The 26232-nt window shown below is 43.3% G+C and overlaps 1 protein-coding gene across 1 annotated transcript in view; it reads left to right on the plus strand.

Annotated features, from left to right (window-relative positions):
• Positions 1 to 26232, plus strand: part of glipr2 (GLI pathogenesis-related 2) — a 53266-nt gene that overhangs the window by 13849 nt on the left and 13185 nt on the right. The window contains exons 3-10 of the mRNA XM_078426510.1: positions 2988 to 3089; positions 4858 to 5070; positions 11482 to 11559; positions 12861 to 13100; positions 14104 to 14325; positions 19885 to 19962; positions 21844 to 22068; positions 23890 to 24108. Coding sequence (XP_078282636.1) covers positions 3068 to 3089; positions 4858 to 5070; positions 11482 to 11559; positions 12861 to 13100; positions 14104 to 14325; positions 19885 to 19962; positions 21844 to 22068; positions 23890 to 24108 — 1297 coding nt within the window. The 5' untranslated portion in view covers positions 2988 to 3067. The remainder of the gene's footprint in view (positions 1 to 2987; positions 3090 to 4857; positions 5071 to 11481; positions 11560 to 12860; positions 13101 to 14103; positions 14326 to 19884; positions 19963 to 21843; positions 22069 to 23889; positions 24109 to 26232) is intronic.

Genomic DNA, 26232 nt, shown 5'->3' on the forward strand with positions numbered 1-26232 from the left:
GCTGACTTTATATTCTGCATATTATTCTGCAATTACCAGATATTTGCCAACTCATCCTTTGTAATCTCCTTATGACCCTTTCACAACATATCTTTAAATCGTCTGCAAATTTCACCTTACCTTCAGTGCATCGATTCAAGTCATTTAGAAAAATTGCAAAACACCGAGGCTCCATCAACAATCCCAGTGGTACATCACTTGTTACATCTTGCCAACCAGAACAAGACCCTTCTGTCACTGCTAATGCTCTACCTTCCAGACCATGAGCTTCTATGTTTAGTAGTAACCTTTCATGTAACGCATTATCAAATGTCTTCTGAAAATCTTAGTATACCCACCCCTTTAGCATCTTTTAGATGGATTGAATATAACTTTCCTTTAACAAGATGATGATTAATTTTGCCTGATTATCTTGATCTTTTCCAAGTATCCTCCATAATGTTTTTAACAATAACATCTAACATTTTGTTGTGATTCATGTTAACGAAGTGATGGTTTCATGCTGGGAAAAATAAGGCCCATTAAAGTGTATCGCGCACACAGACCAGTATTGAAAATGACTTCTACGTACAAACTGGTCCAGTTTCTAGGTATTTAAATTTAATTGTGAGAAATTGCTGATGAATCTCCAGGACAAAGGGGAGTGAGCATTTAATTGCTATAAAGCCCTCGTTAAACAAGAATTCCAAGGAACCCCATGGGGGGATGAAACATGAGACATAGAGACGTGGAGGAATAATTCACAAATTGGATTCAATGCCAAAAGAATTATTAGGATGGCTTCAGAATAATACAGTAAAAATAAAATTATTTATAAATTAGTGAAGGTTAATTGGAAAATATTTTGCCAAGTACAGAAGATCCTCTTCCATTTACGGAACGACCATTCAACGCAAACTCTTTATCTGTATTACTTTAATCCTATAAATGAACTTCTAAAAATCAACAGGTTTGGATCAGGACAAACAACGGCCAATTGGACGCAGTTATTGCTATAAATTGAACCAAATGAGATTGTCTGGATAGAAATAACCAAATGGTCAAAATGGGTTCATGAAAGGAAAGAGCCAGTAAGATGACAAGTCCAGACCCGAAGCGTCACCTATCCATGTCCTCCAGAGATGCTGCCTGACCAGATCAGTTATTCCAGCACTTTGTGTCCTTTTGTGCAAACCAGATTCTGCAGTTCCTAGTTTCTGCCTTATTTAATTTGTTGTTTTTTGATGCATATGTAACACAGGAGCTTGATTGGATAAATGTGGGTGCAGTGAGTAACATAAGCAGACAAATGCAACCAATTACCTTTTTTATCTCAGCATTATACCATCAGAAATTGTTTAACCTCCCTCATAACCTCCGCCCCACCAAATGAGACACAATGATTGCCATTTCCAGGCTGTTTGGCATCACATCTGAAAGCTGCTCCAGTACTAAGGGACTACTCCAGCACCAGGGCCCCTGACCTGATTTCTGCTTCAGTGATGCCTAGGTTGGTATCGTTCCCTACACAACACTCCTTTGGAAGCATTAGGGGGGGGAGATTAGTCCTAGTTTTCCCTGAAGAAAGCTTTGTTGGGGACTCTTAGGATAATTGTGTTTAAGAAATGAAATAAAAGCAGAAAACGAGAAACTTTCCACAAGCCAGGATGCATTCACAGAAGGGATTTACTTGTAAGTCTTTGAGCACTAGACTGCCGTTACCTGCCTTGACACTTTGTACTCCCTCCATCCCACCAGCATTCGATGAATCCCACTTCTCCAATACTCTGATCTCAAACCTACACCTCCTGACACTCCAATCTACCGCTCCTCATGCCAACCACAACAACTCCTGAGACCACAATTGAGGCCCCAGTCGTCAAGCTCAATCCCTCCACAACCCAGCTGACCCTGATCACAAGCCTTCATCCAACACGACCACTCTCGCCCGCAGCATCACAAAGTGCAGCCTCCCCGGAGAATTCCCAGTCCACACCTAGAAGGCTGGTTTACCCTGGCTGCTGACTTCTGTCCTCAACAATCTGCCAGATCTGAAAATGTGCAGTGTCCAATGTGGACCAGAGGGAACCCAGGATTAATGTGGTTAATAATGTCCTGCTGCCAGTCTAGCGGACATCTAGCCTGCTGCACAAGAGAATGGAGGAAGGTAGCTGAGTAGGTGTCATTTTGTTTTTCATTTTCTTGCAAACTTGTCCTCATTTTAAGTGATCATCCGTAACCCCAGATCTCTCTACTCTCTTATCTTATTTAGATTATTTAAGGCGCCATTTTACATCCAAATATTTGAAATTTATTTGTTAATTATATGACCATTAAAATGAATATCTTCCAATTAACTTCTTTAATGTTAACCACACATCCACGTAGATGCATACTTGGACTGCAGAGAGTTCTTTAACCAGAAATACTGGTGTACTGAAAGCAAAGAATACAAAAACATTTTGCATTTTGCTCTAATCAGCTGACTTAAAGAACACAGGAGTGGAGATACAGAGGTCGCCATCATCGGCTCTGTACATTGTAAGCACTCAGGTGCTGCTCTCTTGCAGGTTATTGGAGTTGCACAGAACTGAAGAAACAAATCTATTAGTAACTGCTGACTCATTGAACCTTGGGAAGAACAGCTTTTGCACTCAGGGTTAGAACTGACTATAGCTAACTTGGATCTTATGTGAGCCAAACCCTTATTTAGACAGAGGTAATGAGGTCATGTCAATAGGGACCCCAGGGTTCAGGACCAGTAAGGAAGGGACGCACTGGGTGAGTGGGTTTAGGCCAATGGGATGAAGACCAGAGAGAGATGGTCAAAGTATACGTACCGATAAATTAAACTTGTATGGTAGTGTAGTGTGGATTTTTAGTTTGTCTTGGTAGATTTGTCACGTGCTGCCTGAAGATGTAACAACTGTAAGTTGTGAACAAGGAAGTCTTGAAACCCACCACTGGACTCTGAAACATCCATGTCAATAAGATATGTTCTAACACAGGTGATTTCGCACGGCTGGTTTAGAGACATACCGACAGCATCGGGATTGGCCTGGCAGCTGAGAACATCAGCCTCATTTTCATGGCACACATCAAGTCAACAGGTAACATCGAAATATACCACTCAAAATATTGTGCTCATTGGCAACAAGGTGAAGGATGGGCGGGTGTCCCAGCCCAGGGGGAGAACCCTGAGACCACTGGAAAAGTCGCAACAACCCAGTGGCCAAGTGTGAGCCTTGACCATTTCTCACAGGGATTTGGAAATAGAGATAACGGTTTAGCCCCTCTGGCCTGGCAGAAGTCAGGCAGGTAGGTGGTCGATTACAGGATCATTGAACAATTCATATGCCAACCAGCCAAGTTTTTTAGATGGATAAACCATCCACCCAAAGCAGCCCAGAGCTTCTTAACTTCCTTTAATATCAATGGCAGCTGAAGATAATTTTACCTGAGAAGGAATATGGCAGCCACAAAGACTTTGCTAAAGGGCAGAACCAGGTCTAGAGACGGCAAAGGCCCTCTCAATTTTCTGCTGCAAGACTGTGGGAAAGCAGAATGATTCCTCAACTCCACCTGCACTTCCCTCTTTATAGCCCCACAAGAAGTCTGGCCACGTGTTCCTCCACCTGCTGGTTTCTTGTTGTTTTTTGCTTGTTTTCGGTGGGAAGCAGAAAGGCAACGTTTAAATGAGACTCCTTTAGATATTTTTCTCACACCAATGTCAAGAGATACATACCAGTTTTCTGATTATTACAGGATAATCCTGGACAATTGGCAACCACACGGATTGGGGCTTTACTCTTCCTGCAGTTTTCCTGACTGGCGGTGCTATTCCATCAAATGAAATTAGCCTCAGACTATACAAGAGTAACTTCCCTGACAGTTGCAGAAACCAACAGGCTTTCATTGAAGCACAATGAAGTGCCACTGACACGCAGAGCAACTGAAATCTGGTTTCATTGTGCTGATACCATAAACAGTGAGAGTGAAAACGTGTGCATGGAGAATGTAAAATAGCTGGCATTGATTTGCTGTCCACTATGCGACATATTCACTAATCGATTCAATTGATTCATGGGGACCGAAACATCGGGTATGCATAAAAGAGGCAATCAACAGCATTCTGCCTTTGAATTCGTCCGATCTGTTATCTATTTCACCCCCAACCCGTCAAACCCTCTACTTACTCTTAACACAATGATCCTGACGAAGAGCTTTCCTGATGTGCACAGTGGAATGCTCTCCTTTTGATAAATTTCCACAAGTCCCTTTGTAAGGACACTCAGAACGGCAGTGATGAGGAAATCCCTCAAATATCCATTGGAATTCCAAAATGAAGAGGGAATTGTGATTCTGAGCATCTCCAGCAAGGTGAGAGTGCTGGGGTGTGGCCAGTTGTTGCACTCGCTTTAGGGCGAGGGGCCATATGTGATCCATCTGGTACACTTTCCCACATCCTGTATTAAAGCACTGACTACACTATGATAGGATCTCAGAGACTGGGGTGTCCTTAAGTTAGAGAAGAAGCAATGTGAATGTGACTTTAACTGTGACAGGTTTGCTTGATGTAATTGTCATAAATAGTCCATGTCATATCCAATTGAGTGAGCTGCATGTAAATACTGGGCACATTATTCACAACCCATCTCTGCCCCTGACCTCTAAGTTACAGACAAATCTTGCAAGTCTTTAGCACCATCATGGGTAACAACCAAGTACTGGCTTTGCACCACAAAATAGTATCCCGCACTCTGTTACTTCAGTGTGAGGATGAAAGAGCAACCATGCTATCTTTCCAGGGCTCCCTCAGAATGCTGCTCTTCCAACTCTGGTTTGCAAACCTCACTGACATCTCTGTTCCCGGTGTAGATTCCAGAAATTTTGCCTCAGAGCTGCTGAGATCTGTGAATGAATACCGGAAGAGGCACGGAGCAGAAGCACTGATCCTGAACCCAACTGTCAGTGAGAAGACCGAGAAATGGGCGGCACATCTGGTAAAATCCAGGACACTGAAGCACAGCGACACGCAGCTTGGGGAGAATATCTGGTGTCAGCAAGGCTCGGTCAGTCTGCAGGTCACAGGTATGACATCTCAGGCAAAAAAACAAGCTGCTGGAGCAAATCAATGGACCAGGCAGTGTCAATGGAGGGAAATGGACCAAAAGTAAGGTACCGACCCAAAACACCATCCTCCCCCTACAAATGCTGCCTGACCGTGAGTTCCTCCAGCAGCTTGTTTGTTTGCTCTAGCTTCCAGCATCTGCAGTCTCTTGTGTATCCGGGTAAGATATCTCACTGTCTGACACACTGGCACACTGTTTCCTGGTTGAACACAGCGGGAGAGCAAACAATAACTTCAGTTATTGCCGAGTGCCTTTGACAAAGTATTAAAGGTACCACACGGGAAGATCACCAAACAAGATTTGATCATGTAAGGAGATATTGAGAGATGGACAAAAGCTTTGAAGGAATCTTTAGACAGCAACTTTGGTGAGGAAAGACAGGTGATTGGGTTGAAGCAGGAAATTTCAGAACTTGGAAGCATGATCACCAACGGTTAGGTGATTAAAATAAGCGATTCCCAAAATGCCAGCAATGAAGAGGTATCACAAGAAAGACACAAGGAACTGCAGATGCTGTTTAACAAAAAAGGACAAAAAATGCTGGAGTACCTCAGTGCGTCAGGTTGCATCTCGGGAGAACATGAATAGGTGATGTTTTGGGCCGGTGTCATTTTTCAGACTCCTACAGGTCGGGACCCTTCAGTTTCTCCAAGACCTATGACGTATCATAGCTGTAGGTCTGGAAGAGATTGCAGAAATCAAGACAAGTGAGGAAGGAATTTGAAAATAAGTATGAGAATTTATATTGAGTTTGTAGAAAAGAAGGTAACCGCTCAGATAATTGAACCTGTTGCTTGCATAACCTGCATCTGTGTACTGCTCTGAAGTTCTACAAGCCCCACTGAAACTCCTGCAACTGATTCTTCTCCATCCTAAAATAAACTTATTTGCTCTTTTTCATCCTTACTTGCTGAAATGAAATTACATTGTTGCCCACGATCCATCAACTTCCACACAACATCCACAATATGATTAGTACGGGTGTATGGGGTTATGGGGAGAAGGCAAGAGAATGGGGTTAGGAGGGAGAGATAGATCAGCCATGATTGAATGGCAGAGTAGACTTAATGGGCCAAATGGTCTAGTTGTGCTCCTATTACCTATGAACTTATAATATAGCAACCCCTTCAGTCAAGTGCATATCCTGATATTCAGGTTATGATCATTGAAGATCACTGCAATTACCAGACTATGTGATCACTGACGCACACAGTAATCTGGCTTCTCACCCTGATTCAGATTGTGCAAAAGATAAATGAGTCTGAGCAAGGCCAATAGCCAGAACTATTATAAAGCTGATTCAGTGCCTTTACTGCTCCTGGTCTCATAGCAATTGGAGAAGACCACTCAGCCTCTGCTCGTTTAGATGATTTAGTCCGATTGTGGCTAATCTGCAAAAACAACATAAACAATTTACTTGGAAATGCAAGAAACAAGGTCATGGCAGAAAATTAATGGAAAGGAAACAAATAGATTTGCATACAAGGAGTGTAAACTGATAAAGTGGGAGGAAATCCTATTAAAGACGAGTTAAGCTGTCTGCATGGCAAGCGCGTAGTGTCTGAATTAAAACAGGGGAGCTGGAAGCAAGCATGTTGTGGGATGAACTATGCATTCTACAGCTTGCTGAAACGTGTTTCAGAAAAATGAGGACTGGGGATTAAATATTGCAACACATTTTAAAAATAACAAAGAAATAATGGACAGAGTTGTTGTTATTAGGGATAACCTATGCCTATATTTTAAAAAGAATTGATATTATAGGAAGCCTCCGTCCTCTGTTACGACCTGTGGCAGTGTGGAAGGCTGCCTGGCGGGCCATCGTTCAATGTTATTGCTCATGCATGGCAGTTCTCATGCATATGCACCAGGACCTGCATTTAATTAATGTGCACTGTCAGGTCATGAAGATGCCTTTCCATAGGTATTGTGATAAAATGCAAACCCATTGAATAAAAAGGCATTGCATTACAATTCCAAACCAATTTGTCCTGAACAAATTTTTGCTGCCTTTTATTTATTGCACCACTTTCCTAACTGTCAGTTAATTTTGCCTCAGAAGGTCTTTTATTGTAACCTTTTAACACTGACATTATGATGGCTGCTCTGTCATCGAAGTCATTTTAAAGCGAAGTGTATCATGTGTGTTGCTCTCTGGACCTCAATTCATCGACACATCCTACACATCACCGATATATACTTTCTCAGTTCCTTTCAAGCAACCGCAGCTCAGTCAATCTATCACCTCAATCCCGCTACACTCTCCCAATAACACAGTGACTAGAAACGTACACAGCACTTTCTCCAAGGCCCAGCCAGGATTTACATGCTCCACAACAAACTCCCTGCTCCTGCATTCTATGCCTCTATACTACTCGGTATCCTATCACAAACGGTCTTTTGGGGACATAGCAGACTGCAGATGCTGGAATCTAGAACAAAGAAACAAGCTGCTGACGTCGTCAATGGACCAGGCAGCAATTTTAGGGGAAATGGGCAATTGATGTTTCGGGTCAAGACCCTGCATTGGTACTGCTCTTGTGCATTATTTGACTCCCCCACCTACATTTCCTCTTGTTCATTCATAGTCAATTGCACTTACTACATTTCTGTCCATCTGATCCAATCATCAGCATCTCTCTGAAATCTATACCTTTCTTCCTACCACACCCATGCCTTCTTCCACAAAGGTATCTCCTGTTTCGTCCCTGATTGCCTCCACCCTTCCTTTCCCTTCAGGTTGATTATGTGGTTTAAAGATGTCTGGGTCAATGTTTATAGAAACTCATTCCCATATTCTTTGATCTTTTACCTTGTCGATCTCGCTTGTGTTTTTTAAATCAATCACGCTGGAAACGCACATCAGGTCAGGCAGCCTCTGCAGAAGGAGAAACACTAAATGTTAAAGTCCTAGAATGAGATTTCAACTTCCCTAATATGAACTGAATCATCTTTGTGATAAATGCTTAGTGAGCATGCGTCCAGGAGAGCTTCTTGATCCAGTAAAACATGGAACATAGCACAGTACAGCAAAGGATCAGGCCCTTCGGCCCATAATGTCTGTGTCGATCACGATGCCAAGACCATCTCTTTTCGGTGTGCACATAATCCATTATCCCTCCATTCCTTGCATATCCATATGCCTATCCAAAAGACATTTAAATGCCACTATCGAATCTGTCTCAACCCACCCCCCTGGCAACGTGTTCCAAGCACTCACCACCCTCTGTTTAAAAAAACTTGTCCTGCTCATCTCCTTTAAATTTTGTCGCTCACACCTTAAAGCTGTGCCCTCTAGTATTTGATTTTTTCATCCTGGGATATCTTATTTGAGAAGGGCAGCACTGTGGTTCTAATCTTAGGAAATGCAGCTGTCCATGGGAGAGCATTTTGGAGGCAGTGACCATGACTTGTAAGTTTCATGGCAGTTGTGGACAAAAATATGGATGGGCTGGAAATTAAGATCCTGAATGCAGGAAAGGCCAATTTCAATGTAAGACAAGATCTGGCCAAATGAGACCAGGGCAGCAATTGGCAGATAAGTCTACATTTTACAAGTGGGGATCATTAACAAGTGAAATAATGGGAGCTCAAGACCAATGTGCTCCAATCAGGGTGAAAGATGAGGACAGCAAGGCCAAGGAGCCCTGGATGTCAAGAGAGATAAAGACCTGGATTAGGAAAGGAAACAACAGGTAGAGAGTGTTGAGAAAGGGGGATGCCCCTCAGGAGGATAGAAAATAAAGCGGCTACATGATATCCAGCTCCTCATCTCCACCAAGTCAATCTCCCCCACCACACACTCTACACTGACAAACTGCATCACTGAAATAAAATCTTGGCTTCAATCAAATTTCCTCAAACTCAATTGCAACAAATCTGAAATCATCATCATTGGTCCAAAAACGCTCACCAAATCCACCCAAAACTTCATCCTCAACATTGATGGTCTCCCAGTATCCACCTTTCCTCACATCCGGAATCTTGGAATCATCTTTGATCAAACCCTCTCCTTCGACAAACACATCAAACACATCACAAAGACAGCCTTCTTCCACCTCAAAAACATTGCCCGTCTCCGTCCATCCCTCTCCTCCACAGCTGCAGAAACCCTCATCCACGCCTTCATCACCTCCCGTCTGGACTACTGCAACACCCTGGACTATGGCGCACCCTCAAAAATCATCAGTAAACTTCAATACATTCAAAACTCCGCTGCCCATCTACTCACCCACACCCCGATCCGTGACCATATCACCCCCGTCCTTTACAAACTCCACTGGCTCCCCATCCCCCAGAGAATCCAGTACAAAATCCTCCTCATAACCTACAAAGCCCTCCATAACCTGGCCCCATCCTACCTGACCGACCTCCTCCACAGGCACACTCCCACCTGCACCCTCCGCTCTGCTGCTGCCAATCTCCTATCCCCCCACATCCGGACCAAACTCAGATCCTGGGGGGACAGGGCTTTCTCCATCGCTGCTCCCACCCTATGGAACTCACTACCCCAAACCGTTAGAGACTCCTCCACACTCACCACATTCAAAACATCGCTGAAGTCTCACCTGTTCAGTACTGCCTTCAACCACTGAAGGTCACCTCACCTTCTGTCTCCTTTCTCTGTTCGTTTACTTATTTACTTATTTATCTATTTATTCATTTCCCTATGTTCTCTAAATCTCTGTAAAGCGTCTTTGAGTATATGAAAAGCGCTATATAAATAAAATGCATTATTATTACATAAATAGGAAATTAAGAGGGCAAAAATGCAGCACAGATTACCAGTACCAAATAGGATTAAGGAAAATCACAGTGCAGTTGCAACTATATTAAGGCAAGAGGGTAATCAGAAAGTGTAAGGCCCATTAGAGACTAAAATGGTAACCTGTGCATGGAGTCAGAGTATGTGAGTGAAGTTTTAAATCATGACCTCTCATCCATATTCACTGACGAGAAAGATATTGTAGTTGAAGAATTCAGGGTGGGATAAAGTGAAATTCTAGAACATGTAATCATTTAAAAAAGTAGATGTATTAGATGTTATTTTGGTTGAAGGTATGAAAAGTCCAAGGGCATGAAGAGACATATCCCAGTCTGCTATGGAAGATAAGGAAGGAGATTGCTGGGGCCCCGACAGAGATTTTTTAATCTTTGCTGGCCTCAAGTGGTTCCAGATGACTGAATGACTGCAAATGCAATAGCTTTATTAAAGAATATTCATGATAAGCAAGGTAATTATAGGCCTGTAAATCCAACAATAATCTTAGAGAAGTTATTATTTTTTAATCTGAAGGACAGGACTATTTTTCACATGAAAAGACAGGGATTACATGGCTTTGTTAGGGGAGAGAAACTGCATAGTTAATTTGATTTTTTTTTTAGGATCTGAGGTAAGATTTTGAGAAGCTTCCATAAGAGGATGTATTTTCACCCTGGAATCTGGAACATAGTGCCTGATGGGTGCTGGAGGTAGTTACAGAAACAGCAAGTCCTTGCCAATGATCAATCAGCCATCTATAGTTAACCCATCTATAGAGACCGCACCTGGAGTACTGTGTGCAGTTTTGGTCTCCAAATTTGAGGAAGGATATTCTTGCTATTGAGGGCGTGCAGCGTAGGTTCACTAGGTTAATTCCCGGAATGGCGGGACTGTCGTATGTTGAAAGGCTGGAGCAATTAGGCTTGTATACACTGGAATTTAGAAGGATGAGGGGGGATCTTATTGAAACATATGATAATTAGGGGATTGGACACATTAGAGGCAGGAAACATGTTCCCAATGTTGGGGGAGTCCAGAACAAGGGGCCACAGTTTAAGAATAAGGGGTAGGCCATTTAGAACGGAGATGAGGAAGAACTTTTTCAGTCAGAGAGTGGTGAAGGTGTGGAATTCTCTGCCTCAGAAGGCAGTGGAGGCCAGTTCGTTGGATGCTTTCAAGTGAGAGCTGGATAGAGCTCTTAAGGATAGCGGAGTGAGGGGGTATGGGGAGAAGGCAGGAACGGGGTACTGATTGAGAGTGATCAGCCATGATCGCATTGAATGGCGGTGCTGGCTCGAAGGGCTGAATGGCCTACTCCTGCACCTATTGTCTATTGTCTATTCCCCAGCACTTGGTTTGTAGCCTTCTAACCCATGGTGGTTCAAGTGCAGATACGTTACAGGATAAGAAGCATATCCGCACATGAACCACCATGGTTAGAAGGTTACAGACCAAGTGCTGGAGAATGGGTTAAGTATAGATGGCTGCTTGAGTATTGGTAAGGACTTGGTCTTCCTGTGTTTATGGACTCTGCAACTAGTGTTATGATAACCTGAAATTATTTTTTGAGATATCTAATTTTTATTTTTTTTGTGACTTTGTTTGAAGGGCAACAGGTTGCGGATTCATGGTACAATGAAATTGAGAATTATGACTTCTCCTCTCCTGGATTTCAGAAGAATTGTGGTAATTTTGTTTTTCTCAAACCAACATTCAAACTTCAAAACTAATCAAACTCCAGGACCACTGTTGGGCGAAGCGATGAACTGAGTGGAAAGGTTGTAATAATAGGTCAACAATAAGGGAGGTGTTGGGAAATCACAGAGCTATTTCTAAAGTATGATGTGGGCAGGTTGGGGTGGGGATGAGGGTAGCGTGCTTTTGGAGTGGGTTGCAGCAGAAGATGAGCTATACAGAGTTATGTGTGAGGATGTGCTGTGGAAGAGATGGGATCAGGGGTAGAATGGGATGGGTCTGGTGGATGATGATGATAATACTTTATTGTCACTTGTATCTCTCTAGGTACAGTGAAAATCTTTGGGGATTTTTTACATGCAATACACAAAAGAGTCACCACAGGGGAGCCGACAAGTTACAAAAAGTACTCATCCCCTCTTTGCTCCCCCCCCCCCCCATCAGGTCCTCCTTAAATCTTGGCGGCCCCTCCACGCCAAGTCCCCCTTAGCTCTCGACGGCCACCCATTCGTGGTCCACGGGTGGATTAGGATTGGAAATAGAATGGAGTCGGTCTAGAGGATGGGGTTGGGCAGTTTGGAAGACATACTTTTTGTATTTCTGTATCTAACTGTGGCATGGTTGATTTTCCAATGTTTTTGTGGCTATTTATGTTACTGTTTGTGACATAACCCCATGCTGAACAGATGGAGGAAGAGGATGGGAGAATGATATTTCCCAAGGAAGCAAGGTCTACTTTCAGCACTTTAGAGGCTCCAGCACATCCATGATATTGGACAATAGAATCTTTGGATGAAATATTCTCCAATACAATGAAATACTCAGAAAAGGACAGGAAGGCCCTTCAGAGGGTCATCACGACGGCCCAGAAGATCATCGGCTGCTCACTGCCCTCCCTGGAGCACCTGTTCAGCCTACGCTGCCTCAGTAGAGCAGGCAAAATAATAAAAGATCCATCCCACCCCGGCCACCGTCTGTTTGTTCATCTGCCCTCTGGTCGACGTTTCAGGTCGATCAAATCCCGAACAAACAGACTTAAGAACAGTTTTTACCCCAGGGCCATACGAGAACTGAACACTACCTTCTGCACTAGGCAACACTGTTAAAAAATCTTTTGTACTTAATATAATTGTATTTATTTGTTTTTGCATTTATTGCACATATGTTTGTACGCACCGTCAGGATTTGCTATTTTTTAATTTCGTTGTACTCGTTGCAATGACAATAAATGAATATTATTATTATTATATGCAAGTTCCACTTTGTGAATTACCCTTTTGTTGTCACCGCAGGTCATTTCACACAGCTGGTCTGGAGAGACTCCAAGGAGATGGGCATTGGCCTGGTATCTGACGGCAAAGGTCTCACTGTTGTGGTTGCTCAGTTCGACCCGGCCGGTAACATCACTAATCCGGGCTACTTTGCTAAAAATGTCCTGCCCACTGGCAGCAAGAAGGAGGGAACACCTGCAAAACAGCGCACCTGGAACACCAGCAAACCTGATTCGCCAGCAACAAGCCAGCTACCACCAGGTATTGGTATTGGTTTATTATTGTACTGAGTACTGAGAGACAGTACGTTTTTGCTTGTACGTTGACCAGTCAAATCATACTATACAAGAGTACAATTAAGATACACACAAGTCTAACAGGTAGTGATACCAGAGTGCAGAGCATAGTGTCACAGCTATATAACATCACAGTTACAGGGCAAGTGCAGATTTTTTTTTAAAGTGCAAGCTTCGCAATGAGGTTGTTTGGAAGATTGGGGCTACACCCTAGTTTAAGGGAGCACGATTCTGTAATCTGATAACATTGAGGAAGAAACTATTCATAAATCCAGTGATACATGCTTTCCAACTTTTGTCTTTTCTGCCCGTTGGGAGAGGGAAGAAGAGGGAAAGGCCATTTTCTGAGGCGGCGAGAAGTATAGATGGAGTCAGTGGGGAGATGGCGGTGGCAGAGTGGGGGGAGGCTGGTCTATGTGATGGGCTGGGAACATCCATAACTCTCTGTAATTTATTGCAGACTTGTAGGTATATGATGAGGGAAAAATTGAATAGGAACATGAGGGGGCATCCTTTTAACACAGACAGTGGTGGAATGAGCTGCCAGAAGAGGTGGTTGAGGCAGATGCAATAACAACATTTGGACAGGCACATGGGTAGGAAAGGTTTGGAGAGATATTGACCAAATTCCAGCAAATGAGACTACCAGATGCAGCTTCTTGCTAGGTATGGAAAGGTTGGGCTGAAGACCCTATTTCCGTGCGGTGTGACTCTGACTTGAAGAGTTGGGATGGTGAGTCAGACTTAACATGAGTTTGGATTGTGTGGTAGAGTGTTGATTGCGTTAGATTACTTGCATTGATTGGGTGGGTGGCGGATTAATGTAAGCCTATCACATCTGGGCACTGCTGCACACCCATCGTCTCCAGTCACATTCCTCAGATGATGGGAGGGAGATATACAGCATTGCCTGTCTCCGAGCTTCCTCTCTCTGTGGCTGATCATCCGCTGGCCCTTCTTTCCTCCAGGTGAAGATTCTGGAAGTTTTGCCATACAGTTGCTGAACTCTGTGAACAAATATCGGGTACTGCATGGCACGCGACCTTTAACCCTGAACTCGCAAATCTGCAAGAATGCAGAGAAATGGGCGGAGCACCTCGTCACCTCCAGAAAGTTGCAGCACAGTGACACATCGTCGTATGGAGAGAACATCTGGTGTCAGCAAGGCCCTGGAGGTGTGCAGGTCATAGGTGAGCCACATTGCCCTTGGGACATCAGTTGGTGATCAGCTTCCGTAAGTGAACGTACTCCGTGTTAATGGAAAGACAGGCGGGTAGGTTGAAGCAGGAAATTTCAGAACTTCCCCAATCAACAACTAAAGCATGATCACAAGCAGGGGCTATGACGGAAATATTTCAAACGTCATTAGAAACGGGGATGGTGCCTGGAAGGTCATGTTTGACTAATCTTCTTGAATTTTTTGAAGAGGTTACCAGGGAAATTGATAAGGGCAAGGCTGTGGATGTTGTCTATATGGACTTCAGTAAGGCATTTGACAAGGTTCCACATGGAAGGTTGATTAAGAAGGTTAAATCGTTGGGTATTAATAGTGAGGTTGCAAGATGGATTCAACAATGGCTGAATGGGAGATACCAGAGGGTAATGGTTGACAATTGTATGTCAGGTTGGAGGCCAGTGTCTAGTGGAGTACCCCAAGGATCTGTGTTGGGTCCACTGTTGTTTGTCATTTACATTAATGATCTGGATGATGGTGTGGTAAATTGGATTAGTAAATATGCAGATGATACTAAGATAGGTGGTGTAGTTAATAATGAAGTAGAGTTTCAAAGTCTACAGAGAGACTTGGGCCTTTTGGAAGGGTGGGCTGAAAGATGGCAGATGGAGTTTAATGCTGATAAGTGTGAGGTGCTGCATTTTGGTAGGACAAATCAAAATAGGACGTACAGGGTAAATGGTAGGGAATTGAGGAATGCAGTGGAACAGAGGGATCTGGGAATAACTGTGCATTGTTCCCTGAAGGTGGAATCTCATGTGGATAGGGTGGTGAAGAAGGCGTTTGGTATGCTTGCCTTTATAAATCAGAGCATCGAATATAGAAGTAGGGATGTAATGTTAAAATTGTACAGGGCATTGGTGAGGCCGAATCTGGAGTATGGTGTGCAGTTCTGGTCGCCAAATTATAGGAAGGATGTCGACAAAATGGAGAGGGTACAGAGGAGATTTACTAGAATGTTGCCTGGGTTTCAGCACTTAAGCTACAGAGAGAGGTTGAACAGGTTGGGTCTTTATTCTTTGGAGCGTAGAAGGTTGAGGGGGGACTTGATAGAGGTTTTTTAAATTTTAAGAGGGATGGACAGAGTTGACGTGGGTAGGCTTTTCCCTTTGAGGGTGGGGAAGATTCCAACAAGGGGACATAGCTTCAGAATTGAGGGACAAAAGTTTAGGGGTAACATGAGGGGTAACTTCTTTACTCAGAGGGTGCTGGCTGTATGGAATGGGCTTCCGGTGGAAGTGGTGGAGGCTGGCTCGATTTTATTATTTAAGAGTAAATTGGATAGGTATATGGATAAGAGGGGTTTAGAGGGTTATGGTCTGAGAGCAGGTAGATGAGACTAGGTCAGAGAGAGTGGTCGGCGTGGACTGGTAGGGCCGAACGGGCCTGTTTCCGTGCTGTAGTTGTTATATGGTTATATGGTTATAGTTAGGTTCATGGTTAAAGCCTGGTGCAGCAAGGTTGATTCTTCCAAACCCACTTACTGTTTACCTGATCCAGCACTCACAACAGCTCCCGAATTATGCAGATTCATTCATCTTCCATGCAAATCCATTGAAATGCCATGAAATATACCAGACTTGGTTGAGCAGCCTATGCACCATTCATTTGACCAAACTCCTTTTCCTTTCATGCCAAAATGTAGAAACAAGGACTGCTGATGCCGGTTTGCAAAAAAAAGGCACAAAGTGCTAGACTAACTCAGCGGGTCAGACAGCATCCCTAGGATAGATACGTGGATAGGTGATGTTTCGGGTTAGGATCGTTCTTCAGACTTCTTACGGGCAGCACTGTAGCGCAGCGGTAGAGTTGCTGCCTTAAAGCACCTGACTATGGTTGCTGTCTGTACGGAGTTTGTATGTTCTCCTTGTGGCCGCGTGGGTTTTCTCCATGTGCTGCAGTTTCCTCCCACACTCCAAAGACGTACAGGTTTGTAGGTTAATTGGCTTTGGTAAGTTGTGAAAAAAAATATCTCTCATGTGTAAGATAGTGTTAGTCTACAGGGTGATTGCTCGTCAGCGCGGACTCGGTGGGCCGAAGGGCCTGTTTCCGCGCTGTATCTCTAAAGTCTAAAGGCTAAAGACTTCCATGCCAGCTAGGTGTGGTTCAGGTATTAATGTTAAACACCTATTTCAGGCTGACACAGTGCAGTGCTGAGGTGATGTCGCACTATCTAATGAAGTTAACTGGCCTTCTTGGCACTATTTAAAGGGCAAGAAAATCCCTATGTAACAGCTTCTAAAATATTATTTTGTGTACAAAGTGCATTTGTGCGTGGTTGCAAGTTGTCATTTTGTATTGCACGAAGGTATTATGGAGCTCAGAGGTATTATGTTTCACAAAATGTATCTTTCGTCACCTTCACACGCAATGCGGTTGGAAAACAGATACAAACAACTTTATCAAACATATTAGTAATGTACCTTTGGGACACTTTCACTGTTAGAAAAAAAAAGTTTTTGTTCCCAACACCTTCCCAATGAAGGCAAGTGTGCCAAACGCCCTTTTCATCGCACATCCATCTGACACGCCACCCTGCATCTGTACTCCCAGATCACTCTGTTAGAACATAGAACAGTACAGTACAGGGATAGGTCCTTTGGTCCACAATTACTGTGTCGAAGATGATGCCAAGACCAACTCTTTTCTGCCTGCACATAATCCATATCCCTGCATATCCATGTACCCATCCAAAAGTATCTTAAATGCCACTGTTGTATTTGCAACACCCTCTAGACTTTGTCATAAGTAATGGAATTGTCTTCTCCTTTAGTATTCACTTTGCAAAGGTTGCATGAGGTAAATTTGAACTTTGTACATTCATATCATCATATCATATCATATCATATCATATATATACAGCCGGAAACAGGCCTTTTCGGCCCTCCAAGTCCGTGCCGCCCAGTGATCCCCGTACATTAACACTATCCTACACCCACTAGGGACAATTTTTACATTTACCCAGTCAATTAACCTACATACCTGTACGTACATTAGCAGGGAGCACAAAATGCTGCATTAACATGCAAAATAATGTAATGCCCATTCTTTTCAAATCTTTGTTACAACAGGCGTACAGAGCTGCACAGAATTTACAGCAATGAAATAGGCTGTTTGGTCCACCTTGCCTGTGCTAATGTGTCTCCACATGTAACTCCATATTACCATCAATCTAGACACAAAAAGCTGGAGTTTTTCAACTCAGCGCGACAGGCAGCATCTCTGGAGAGAAGGAATGGGTGACGTGCAAGGTCGAGACCCTTCTTCAGACTGAAAGTCACGGAAAAGGGAAACGAGAAATATAGACGATGATGTAGAGAGATAAAGAACAATGAATGAAAGAAATGCAAAAGGGTAAAGATGATAAAGGAAAGGCCATTGTTAGCTGTTTGTTGGGTGAAAACGAGAAGCTGGTACGACTTAGGTGGGGGAGTGAGAGAGAGAGAGAGAGAGAGAGAGAGAGAGAGAGAGAGAGAGAGAGAGAGAGAGAGAGAGAGAAGGAATGTTGGGATTACTTGAAGTTAGAGAAATGAATATTCATACCACTGGGCTGTAAGCTGCCCAAGTGAAATATGAAATGCAGGTTCCTTCCCCTGCAACCGCAGAAAATGCAACACCTGTCCCTATATCTCCTCCCTCGACTCTGTCCAGGGACTCTGACAGTCCTTTCAGGTTAGGCAGGAGTTCAATTGCACCTCCTCCAATCTCATCTATTGTGTCCGTTGTTCAAGACATGGACTCGTACATTGGCGAGACCAAACGCAGACTGGGCAATCGTTTCATGGAACACCTTCGATCAGTCCGCCTGAACCTACCTGATCTCCCGGTTGCTAAACCCTTTCATTCTCCTTCCCATTCCCACACTGACCTTTTTGTCCTCGGTCTCCTCCATTGTCAGTGAGGCTAAACACAAATTGGAGGAACAGAATCTCATATTTTGCTTGGGCAGCTTACAGCCCAGTGGTATATTGATTTCTCTAACTTCAGGTAACCCCAGCATTCCCTCTCTCTCTCTATACCTCCCCCACCCAAGTCGCACCAGCTTCTCGTTTTCACCCAACAAACAGCTAACAGAGGCCTGTTTCCTTTATCATCGTTACTTTTTTGCATATCTTTCATTCATTGTTCTTTATCTCTCTACATCATCGTCTATATCTCTCATTTCCCTTTCCCATGACTTTCAGTCTGAAGAAGGGTCTCGACACGAAACGTCACCCATTCCTTCTCTCCAGAGATGCTGCCTGTCCGGCTGATTTACTGTAGCTTTTTATGTCTATCTTCGGTTTAAATTAGTATCTGCAGTTCCTTCTTCAATATCAATCTATCCTTGTGGTAATATTCTAACCAGTTTTGGGGTAAAGAACTATCTCATAAATCCATATTGGATTGATATATGCCTGAAATTTTTCAGAATTTGCAAGTCGACAATAATTATTGAATCTATACTTTCAAACTTATTCATTATTAAGAAGTATTGGGATAACTTTGAGACTTTTCCAGAGAATTTTGCTCTCAATGTAATTGAACATATAATTGAACTATAGAGTGGAAACAAAACTAGGCTGCAATATAATCTGAGAAATTTGTGACCATTCAAAATGTCCTCTAAAACATATCACTACCTAAATAAACAGGATTTGAAATCTGCATTATGTATGTTGGGGGAGAGTTCAGTGTCATAGATGTGTAGGAAAGATCTACAGATGCTGGTTTAATTCAAAGACAGACACAACATGCGGCACGGTAGCGCAGCGGTAGAGTTGCTGCTTTACAGCGAATGCAGCGCCGGAGACTCAGGTTCGATCCTGACTACGGGTGCTGCACTGTAAGGAGTTTGTACGTTCTCCCCGTGACCTGCGTGGGTTTTCTCCGAGATCTTCGGTTTCCTCCCACACTCCAAAGACGTACAGGTATGTAGGTTAATTGGCTGGGTAAATGTAAAAATTGTCCCTAGTGGGTGTAGGATAGTGTTAATGTACGGGGATCACTGGGCGGCACGGACTTGGTGGGCCGAAAAGGCCTGTTTCCGGCTGTATATATATGATATGATGATGATAACATGCTGGTGTAACTCAGAGGGACAGGCAGCATCTCTGGAGAGAAGGAATGGATGACATTTCGGGTTGAGATCCTTTGTCAGGCTAGTCAGGGGAGCTAAATCATAGCCAAGACTCACAATAAAAAAGTTAATTTATAACTTTTATTTTAACTTTGGAACTTTATTATTTGAAACCATTTATAATACAAATTTAGCAGAAATATTTTAGTGTAATTGGTTTTATGATTAACTCCAATGGATTTATTGGAACTGTGCATTATTACGGAAGATTATTCATAATGACAACAATTTATCATATCAGGTTTAGAATAACATTGTATCATAATAAGAGCTTTTTAATAACTGGAGGGTAGTTGTAACAGATGAACAAAGGCTTTCTTGCAAGGTTATGAGACATAATTTCATTTTCATTCAAACTATGCATGGCAATGGATTTAATGTTTCAATGTTTTACAGGACAGCAAGTTGTTGATTTCTGGTACAATGAAATTAAAGATTATGACTTCTCCTCACCTGGGTTTCAGAAAAACTGTGGTAAGTTTTTGATGATTCTATTTGTATTTAATGATTTGTAGTTTCTGAGACCAACAATGGTACAGACTGCACAGTATTTTAAAGGACTGGGTAATTGTTTTAAGTTGATGCCACATAAAGGAGGAGGTGTCTTGTCAGTGAGTCTGTGTTAATGGTTCAGTCCAGTTACATACAGTATGTGAAGAAGGTCTGAAGAAGGTTCTTGACCCAAAACGTCACGCATTCCTCTCCAGAGATGCTGCCTGTCCCGTTGATTTACTGCAGCTTTTTGTGTCTATCTTTGATGTAAACCAACATCTGCACTTCCTTCCTATACACATGTGAAGACACAGACACTTCAGATGCAACAATCTGGTTCCGACCCAAAACATCAGCACTTTCTTTGCCTCCACAGTTGCTGCTTGACCCTCTGACTCCAGCAGTTTATTTCTTGACCCAGGTCCATATGTGATTTTATCAGAGAAAGAGGTATTCACAAGCTTGAAGTTGATCTGAATGACTGAATCAATAGAAGTTGACATCATAAGCACATGACAATAAAAGACCTTTGAAACCTTTGAATGGTAAAAAGCTCCTGTTGGTTGGAATTCTATAGGAATGGATCAGTTTGTTATCAGGAATATTATTGGGGAAATTGTTTTCTTTTAGTATATTAATTTTCTTGATCCTTTTCCACCGGGTGGCGCCACCAGCACTGGCTGCCTCGCCAACAGTCTGTCTGTCCTTTCTTCTGTTTTTGTTATTTTAAGTATGTGTTAAAAGTATGTTTTAGTGTTCCTTGGTTTGTTTTATGTGGGGGGTGGGGGGGAAGTTGAGGGAAACTTTTTTACAATCTCTTACCTCGACGGAGATGCGATTTTTTTTCCCATATAAATGAGTTTGTTGCAAATGGCATCAAAATTGGTGAAGTTGCAGACAGTGAGGAAGGCTGCCTGTCAAAGCATACAGCAGGATGTAAATCAGTTATAGATATGGTCGTGGACCTCCATCGCCCTGCGTGGCTCGGCCACGGCACTTTCCATCGCCCGGTGGGGGTTAGGAACTTCATCGGCCTGCTCGGCTCGGCCTAGGACTTTCCATCCCCCGGCGGGGGCTTCAAAAGTCGGGAGCCTCGATCGCCTCGAGGCAGCAGTTTGACTGCCTGACCACGGGAGAAGATTGCGGAGGAGATAAGACTTTTCTTTGCCTTCCATCACAGTGAGGGTGTGCCTGGAGCAATCACTGTGATGGTTGTTCGTGTTAAATTGTAATTGTGTGTCTTGTGTTCTTTATTGTTTACTGCCGGACCCTGACGTGAGAGGACGCTGGCGCTGTTTGTTCGCCGCTTCTCCCTCAGGACAAATCTTTTGTTTGTTTGTTTGTTTTTATGTCTTGTTTGCTTTGTAAAGCGTCTTTGAGTATCTTGAAAAGCACTATATAAAATAAATGCATTATTATTATTATTATTATTATATTACATAGCTTCCTGAAGGTAGCAACACTTATTGAGTGGTAAAGCTGGCATATAGTATGCTTGCTTTCATCAGTCAGGAAGATATGATGCAGCTTTATAAACCTTTGGTTGGGCCGCATCTGGTATATTACGTGCAGTTCCATTACAGGGAGGATGTAGAATAGGTTTGCCAGAACACTGCCTGAATTAGAGGGTATCAGCGATATTGATTGAAGCAGCTCCTGATGATGTCCTTTATTAAAGGTACGATGCTGTTGCTGCTTTCCCTTTTGCTGTACCCTTGCTGGGAGTGAGAAGCCTCATTCTGTGGCTGCTCCATCAGGTCCAGATGGACTGTGTTTGGAGTGTTGCATCATGCTGGGGTAAAATGAACGATGCATGTGGACTGCACACGACACCATCTGTTCCCTCCCCCCCCCCCCCCCCAGGTCATTTCACACAGCTGGTCTGGAGAGACTCCAAGGAGATGGGCGTTGGCCTGGCAACTGATGGCAAAGGTCTCACCGTCGTGGTGGCTCAATTCGACCCAGCCGGTAACATCACCAATCCGGGCTACTTTGCTAAAAATGTCCTGCCCGCTGGCAGCAAGGAGGGGAAGGGTGAGACTGCCCACAGGGAGAATGTTAGAGGACCTGAGGCACCAACTGGAACAGGTACGTCTGTGGTCTTTCATTTCTTAAAATGTCCATGTATCCAGTCAGAGAGTAAACAGGAAATTTGTTAATATAACAGATCATAACTTTTCTTCAATTATCTAGGGCCTGAGTGGGGTTGTCTTGGAATTAGGAATTGAAGGTTAACTTCCATAGCATTATATTTTGCAAGCAAGAATAAAGGAGGTTTCAAGAGATTGTCGATCAATAGTTGGTTCATCAACACTTTTTTATTGAGTACTATGTCCCTCTGGCCCACCTAGATGTCCCTCTGGCCCACCTAGATGTCCCTCTGGCCCACCTAGATGTCCCTCTGGCCCACCTAGATGTCCGTAGGAAAATATGATATCTGTGGCGCAGCCACCTTTGTGATCTTGTGCATTACCATGTTGATGTGGGCAATGGTTCACATGGAGGTCTTGGTGGAGGAATCAAACCAGGCAACAGTCAGCACAAAATTCTGATTTAATGACAATAGTGGATCTCAATTCCCAAATCTCAATAGTTGGATCTCAATTCCCAATTATTATCTGGGACTGCCTTTGTGTAAAAGAATTAGACAGGGTGAAGTTTTTAAAGTACATTCAGGAGTGCTTCTGTACCTTCATGATAATCCCACTCGAGATGAGGCACCTTTAGACCTACATCACAGAGAATAAAGCTGGGCAAATAGTCGGCGAACAAGCATTTTGAAGTCAGTTACCGTAACTCTGTAAGCTTCAATGTCATTCTGGGAAGGGATAAGATTGATCCTGAAGTTACTGGAGAGGATTCTGAAGGATAAAATATACATGCATTTGGAAAAACAAGGGTTGATTAGGGATAGGCAGCGTATTTATGTGCGTGGGAGATCGTGTCTCATGAGATTTGATTATGTTTTTAGAAGATCTAACCAAGAAGGTAGACGAGGGCAAAGATTCAGACATGGACTGTATGGACTACAGCAAGGCCTTTGTTAAAATGCCACGTGACAGGCTGCTCTGGAAAGTTAGCAATAAGTTTATTTTTATTACTGCAAGCTAAAATTATTAAAGGCTCAATTTTGCTTTGTTTAACAAAGTATTATTGCATGTGTCAATGGAAACGACTGCCTGTTAATTTCAATGACCATGCGCAGTTGAAGTAACAGCTGTATTCTGAAGAGGCAATGGTGTCCGATTACTGTGGGGAGGTTACACAGAAACAGTGACAGAGTTTTTTTTCAGCTTGTCAATTTCCTGTTGACATTTAAATGGTTCTCTGGTCCCTTATCAAAATCTTATTATGACCATTAAGCCCACATTATGCAAATAGTGTTCCCTAATTCATCATTCGCTGTATCTCCAATTTGTGTAATGGAAGCATGTGGTGTTGCAGAATTACCTGCATGTGCAGATGTGCACATCTGCTGTTTCTGCTCACTAAATGCCCTGCAGATGCTTAGAAGCAGAAGATCATGGCACTGCTGAAACCAGTTCAGTAATGTACTGTTAAACTGGATCCTTCGTCTCCAGCTGGTGAATTCAAGACATTTCTCAATTGTTGACGTTTATGCCAACCCTTCTTTTTATTAATTGTTCTGCACTATTCAAGATTTATATTTTATTTTCCTGATGTTATGCAGACCCCATGTTTTGAAATATGCAGCTGTTCATTCTGCACATTGCCTGCTATGTACTTCCAAGTATCTCCTTGTTTTCCTTCCACACTCTCCATCACCAGGCCCGGGAGAGAAACTGGCACCATCGCATTCCCAAGGGTGTGGGAGAGAGAGAGAGGCAAGGTGCAACCTTGGACTGCAGATCCTCGTGGCTCATCATCATGTATGGCTTTCCCTTTCAGGAAAAGCCTCTGGAAATGTTCCCAAACAGTTGCTGGAATCTGTGAATGAACATCGGGCGAGCCACGGAGCGCCACCCCTCACTCTGAACCCCACGATCAGCAAGAAAGCTGTGAAATGGGCAGAGCATCTGGTGGCATCCGGAACACTGCAGCATAGTGACACACCACACGGAGAGAACATCTGGTGTCAGCAGGGCCCTGCAGGGCTGCAGGTCACAGGTATGTCACAGCATTGCCGCACACACATGCACACACAGACACACACACAGATGCACACAAACACAAGCACACACAGACACAGGCTGACATACACATGTGCACACATACCCACGTGCACACAAATACGCACACACAAATGTGCACACACCGGCACACACAGACACACACACACACACACACACATGTACAGAGGCACATGCACGGACAAACACACACATACAGACACATGCTCCCACACAACACAAACGCAGACACATACGCATGCACAGACACACACACACAGGCACGCACACTGCACACAAAGTTCTGATAATTCTCCATGTTCCAGTGCGACAATTGACATCAGACTTCATCATAATCGTGATCCAAACTTGGTCTAAAGAGCTGAGTTCCGGATCCTTTGATTTTAAGGCAGCATTTGACTGAGTATAGCATCAAGGTCCCCTGGTAATACTGGAGACAATGAGCAACAAAGGTCAAACACTCCACGCAAACTGGAGGAACAACACCTCATATTCCACTTGGGTAGCTTACAACCCAGTAGAATGAACATTGAATTCTCCAATTTTAGCATAGTACAAAACCTTTCTCTCTCCACACACAAACTGGAGGACAGGGCCATTCTGCTTGGGTAGTTTACAGCCTAAATGTATGGATATTTGAATTCTCCAAATGTTAGGTAACTAACGTCAACCCCCCCATCCAACCTCTCCTCACATCCCCCACTTCCACGTCCCCTTTCTTTCTTGTGTCCCACCTGGATGTGCACCCATTTCTCCCTTTCCCCAGGCTTCACAATTCGTACTTCTATCCTTATCTCACAACTTTTGTCTTTTCATCTCTGCCTTTGTTCATCTTTCTACATATCAACCCCCCCTCACCTGTGTATCTCGCTCGCCAGGCTTTGACCTGCCCCTCCTCCTTTCCAGCTTTCTCACCTCACACACAATCAGTTTGAAGAAGGATCCCAAACTGAAACGTCATTCATCCATATCATCCAGAGATGCTGCCCGACCCGTCGAGTTACCTCAGCACTATTTGGGTTTTTTTTGTAAACCAGCATCTGTTGTTCCTTGTTTATGGATTTATATAAGATAAATTGGGTTTGACAAATCTACTGGTTCTTTAAAGATGCAACCAGTGGAATAGAAAAAAAGGAGCTAGTGGATGTGATGTATTTAGATTTTCAGTGGGCATTTGATAAACTCCCTCAAGGAAGGGTGATTATCAAGATTATCAAGTTTGATGACATGGATTGAGAATTGGTTATCACACAAAGCAAAGCATGAGAATAGGCAGATCTTCTCAGGCTAACAGGCTGTGACTTGCTGGGGTAAGCAGGGATTTTGCTTGGGTCTTAGTTGTTCACCATGTATATTTACAGTCTGTAGTGGGCCGGATCTCAGACAATGACAAGACGGAAGGTGATCAAGAGTTTAGTAACATGATAACAAGAAAACAACTTCTCCCTCAATGTCAGCAAGACGAAGGAGCTAGTCATGGACTTCAGAAAGCGGGGTGTAGCACATCAATAGTGCTGAAGTGGAGATACTTGAGAGCTTCAAGTTCCTCGTAAAAATCACCAACAATGTGTTTTGGTCCATTCACATTGTCATTGCGGCCAAGAAAGCAAACCATTGCTTTTAATTCCTCAGAAGACTCAGAAAATTCAGCACGTCTTCAAAGGCTCTTACCAATTTTTACAGATGCACTGCAAGAAATCACAGAGTGTTGAGAACGCAGCCCCACATATCACGCAAACCAACCTTATCTCTTCCATTGACTCTATTTACACCTCACATTGCCTTGGGAAAGCAGCCAACATAATCAAGGATCGCTCACACCCCAGTCATTCCCTTTACTCCCCTCTCCCATTAGGCAGAATATGCAAAAGGTTGAAAGCACTACTAACAGATTCAAGAACAGCTTCTTCTCCGCTGTTATCGGATTCTTGAACAAACCGCTCATGTTAAGAATGTACTCACATCTTCCAATCTACTTTGATGTAACCCTTGCACTGTTTTTTGCATTTTCTCTGCAGCTGTAAGTTTATATTTGGCAATCTGTTTACTTTCCCTCTTTGCATATCTAGTTTGATTGTAATATTTAACTGGATCGCATGCA

Source organism: Rhinoraja longicauda, chromosome 31 (assembly GCF_053455715.1).
Source record: "Rhinoraja longicauda isolate Sanriku21f chromosome 31, sRhiLon1.1, whole genome shotgun sequence".
Lineage (NCBI taxonomy): Eukaryota > Metazoa > Chordata > Chondrichthyes > Rajiformes > Arhynchobatidae > Rhinoraja > Rhinoraja longicauda.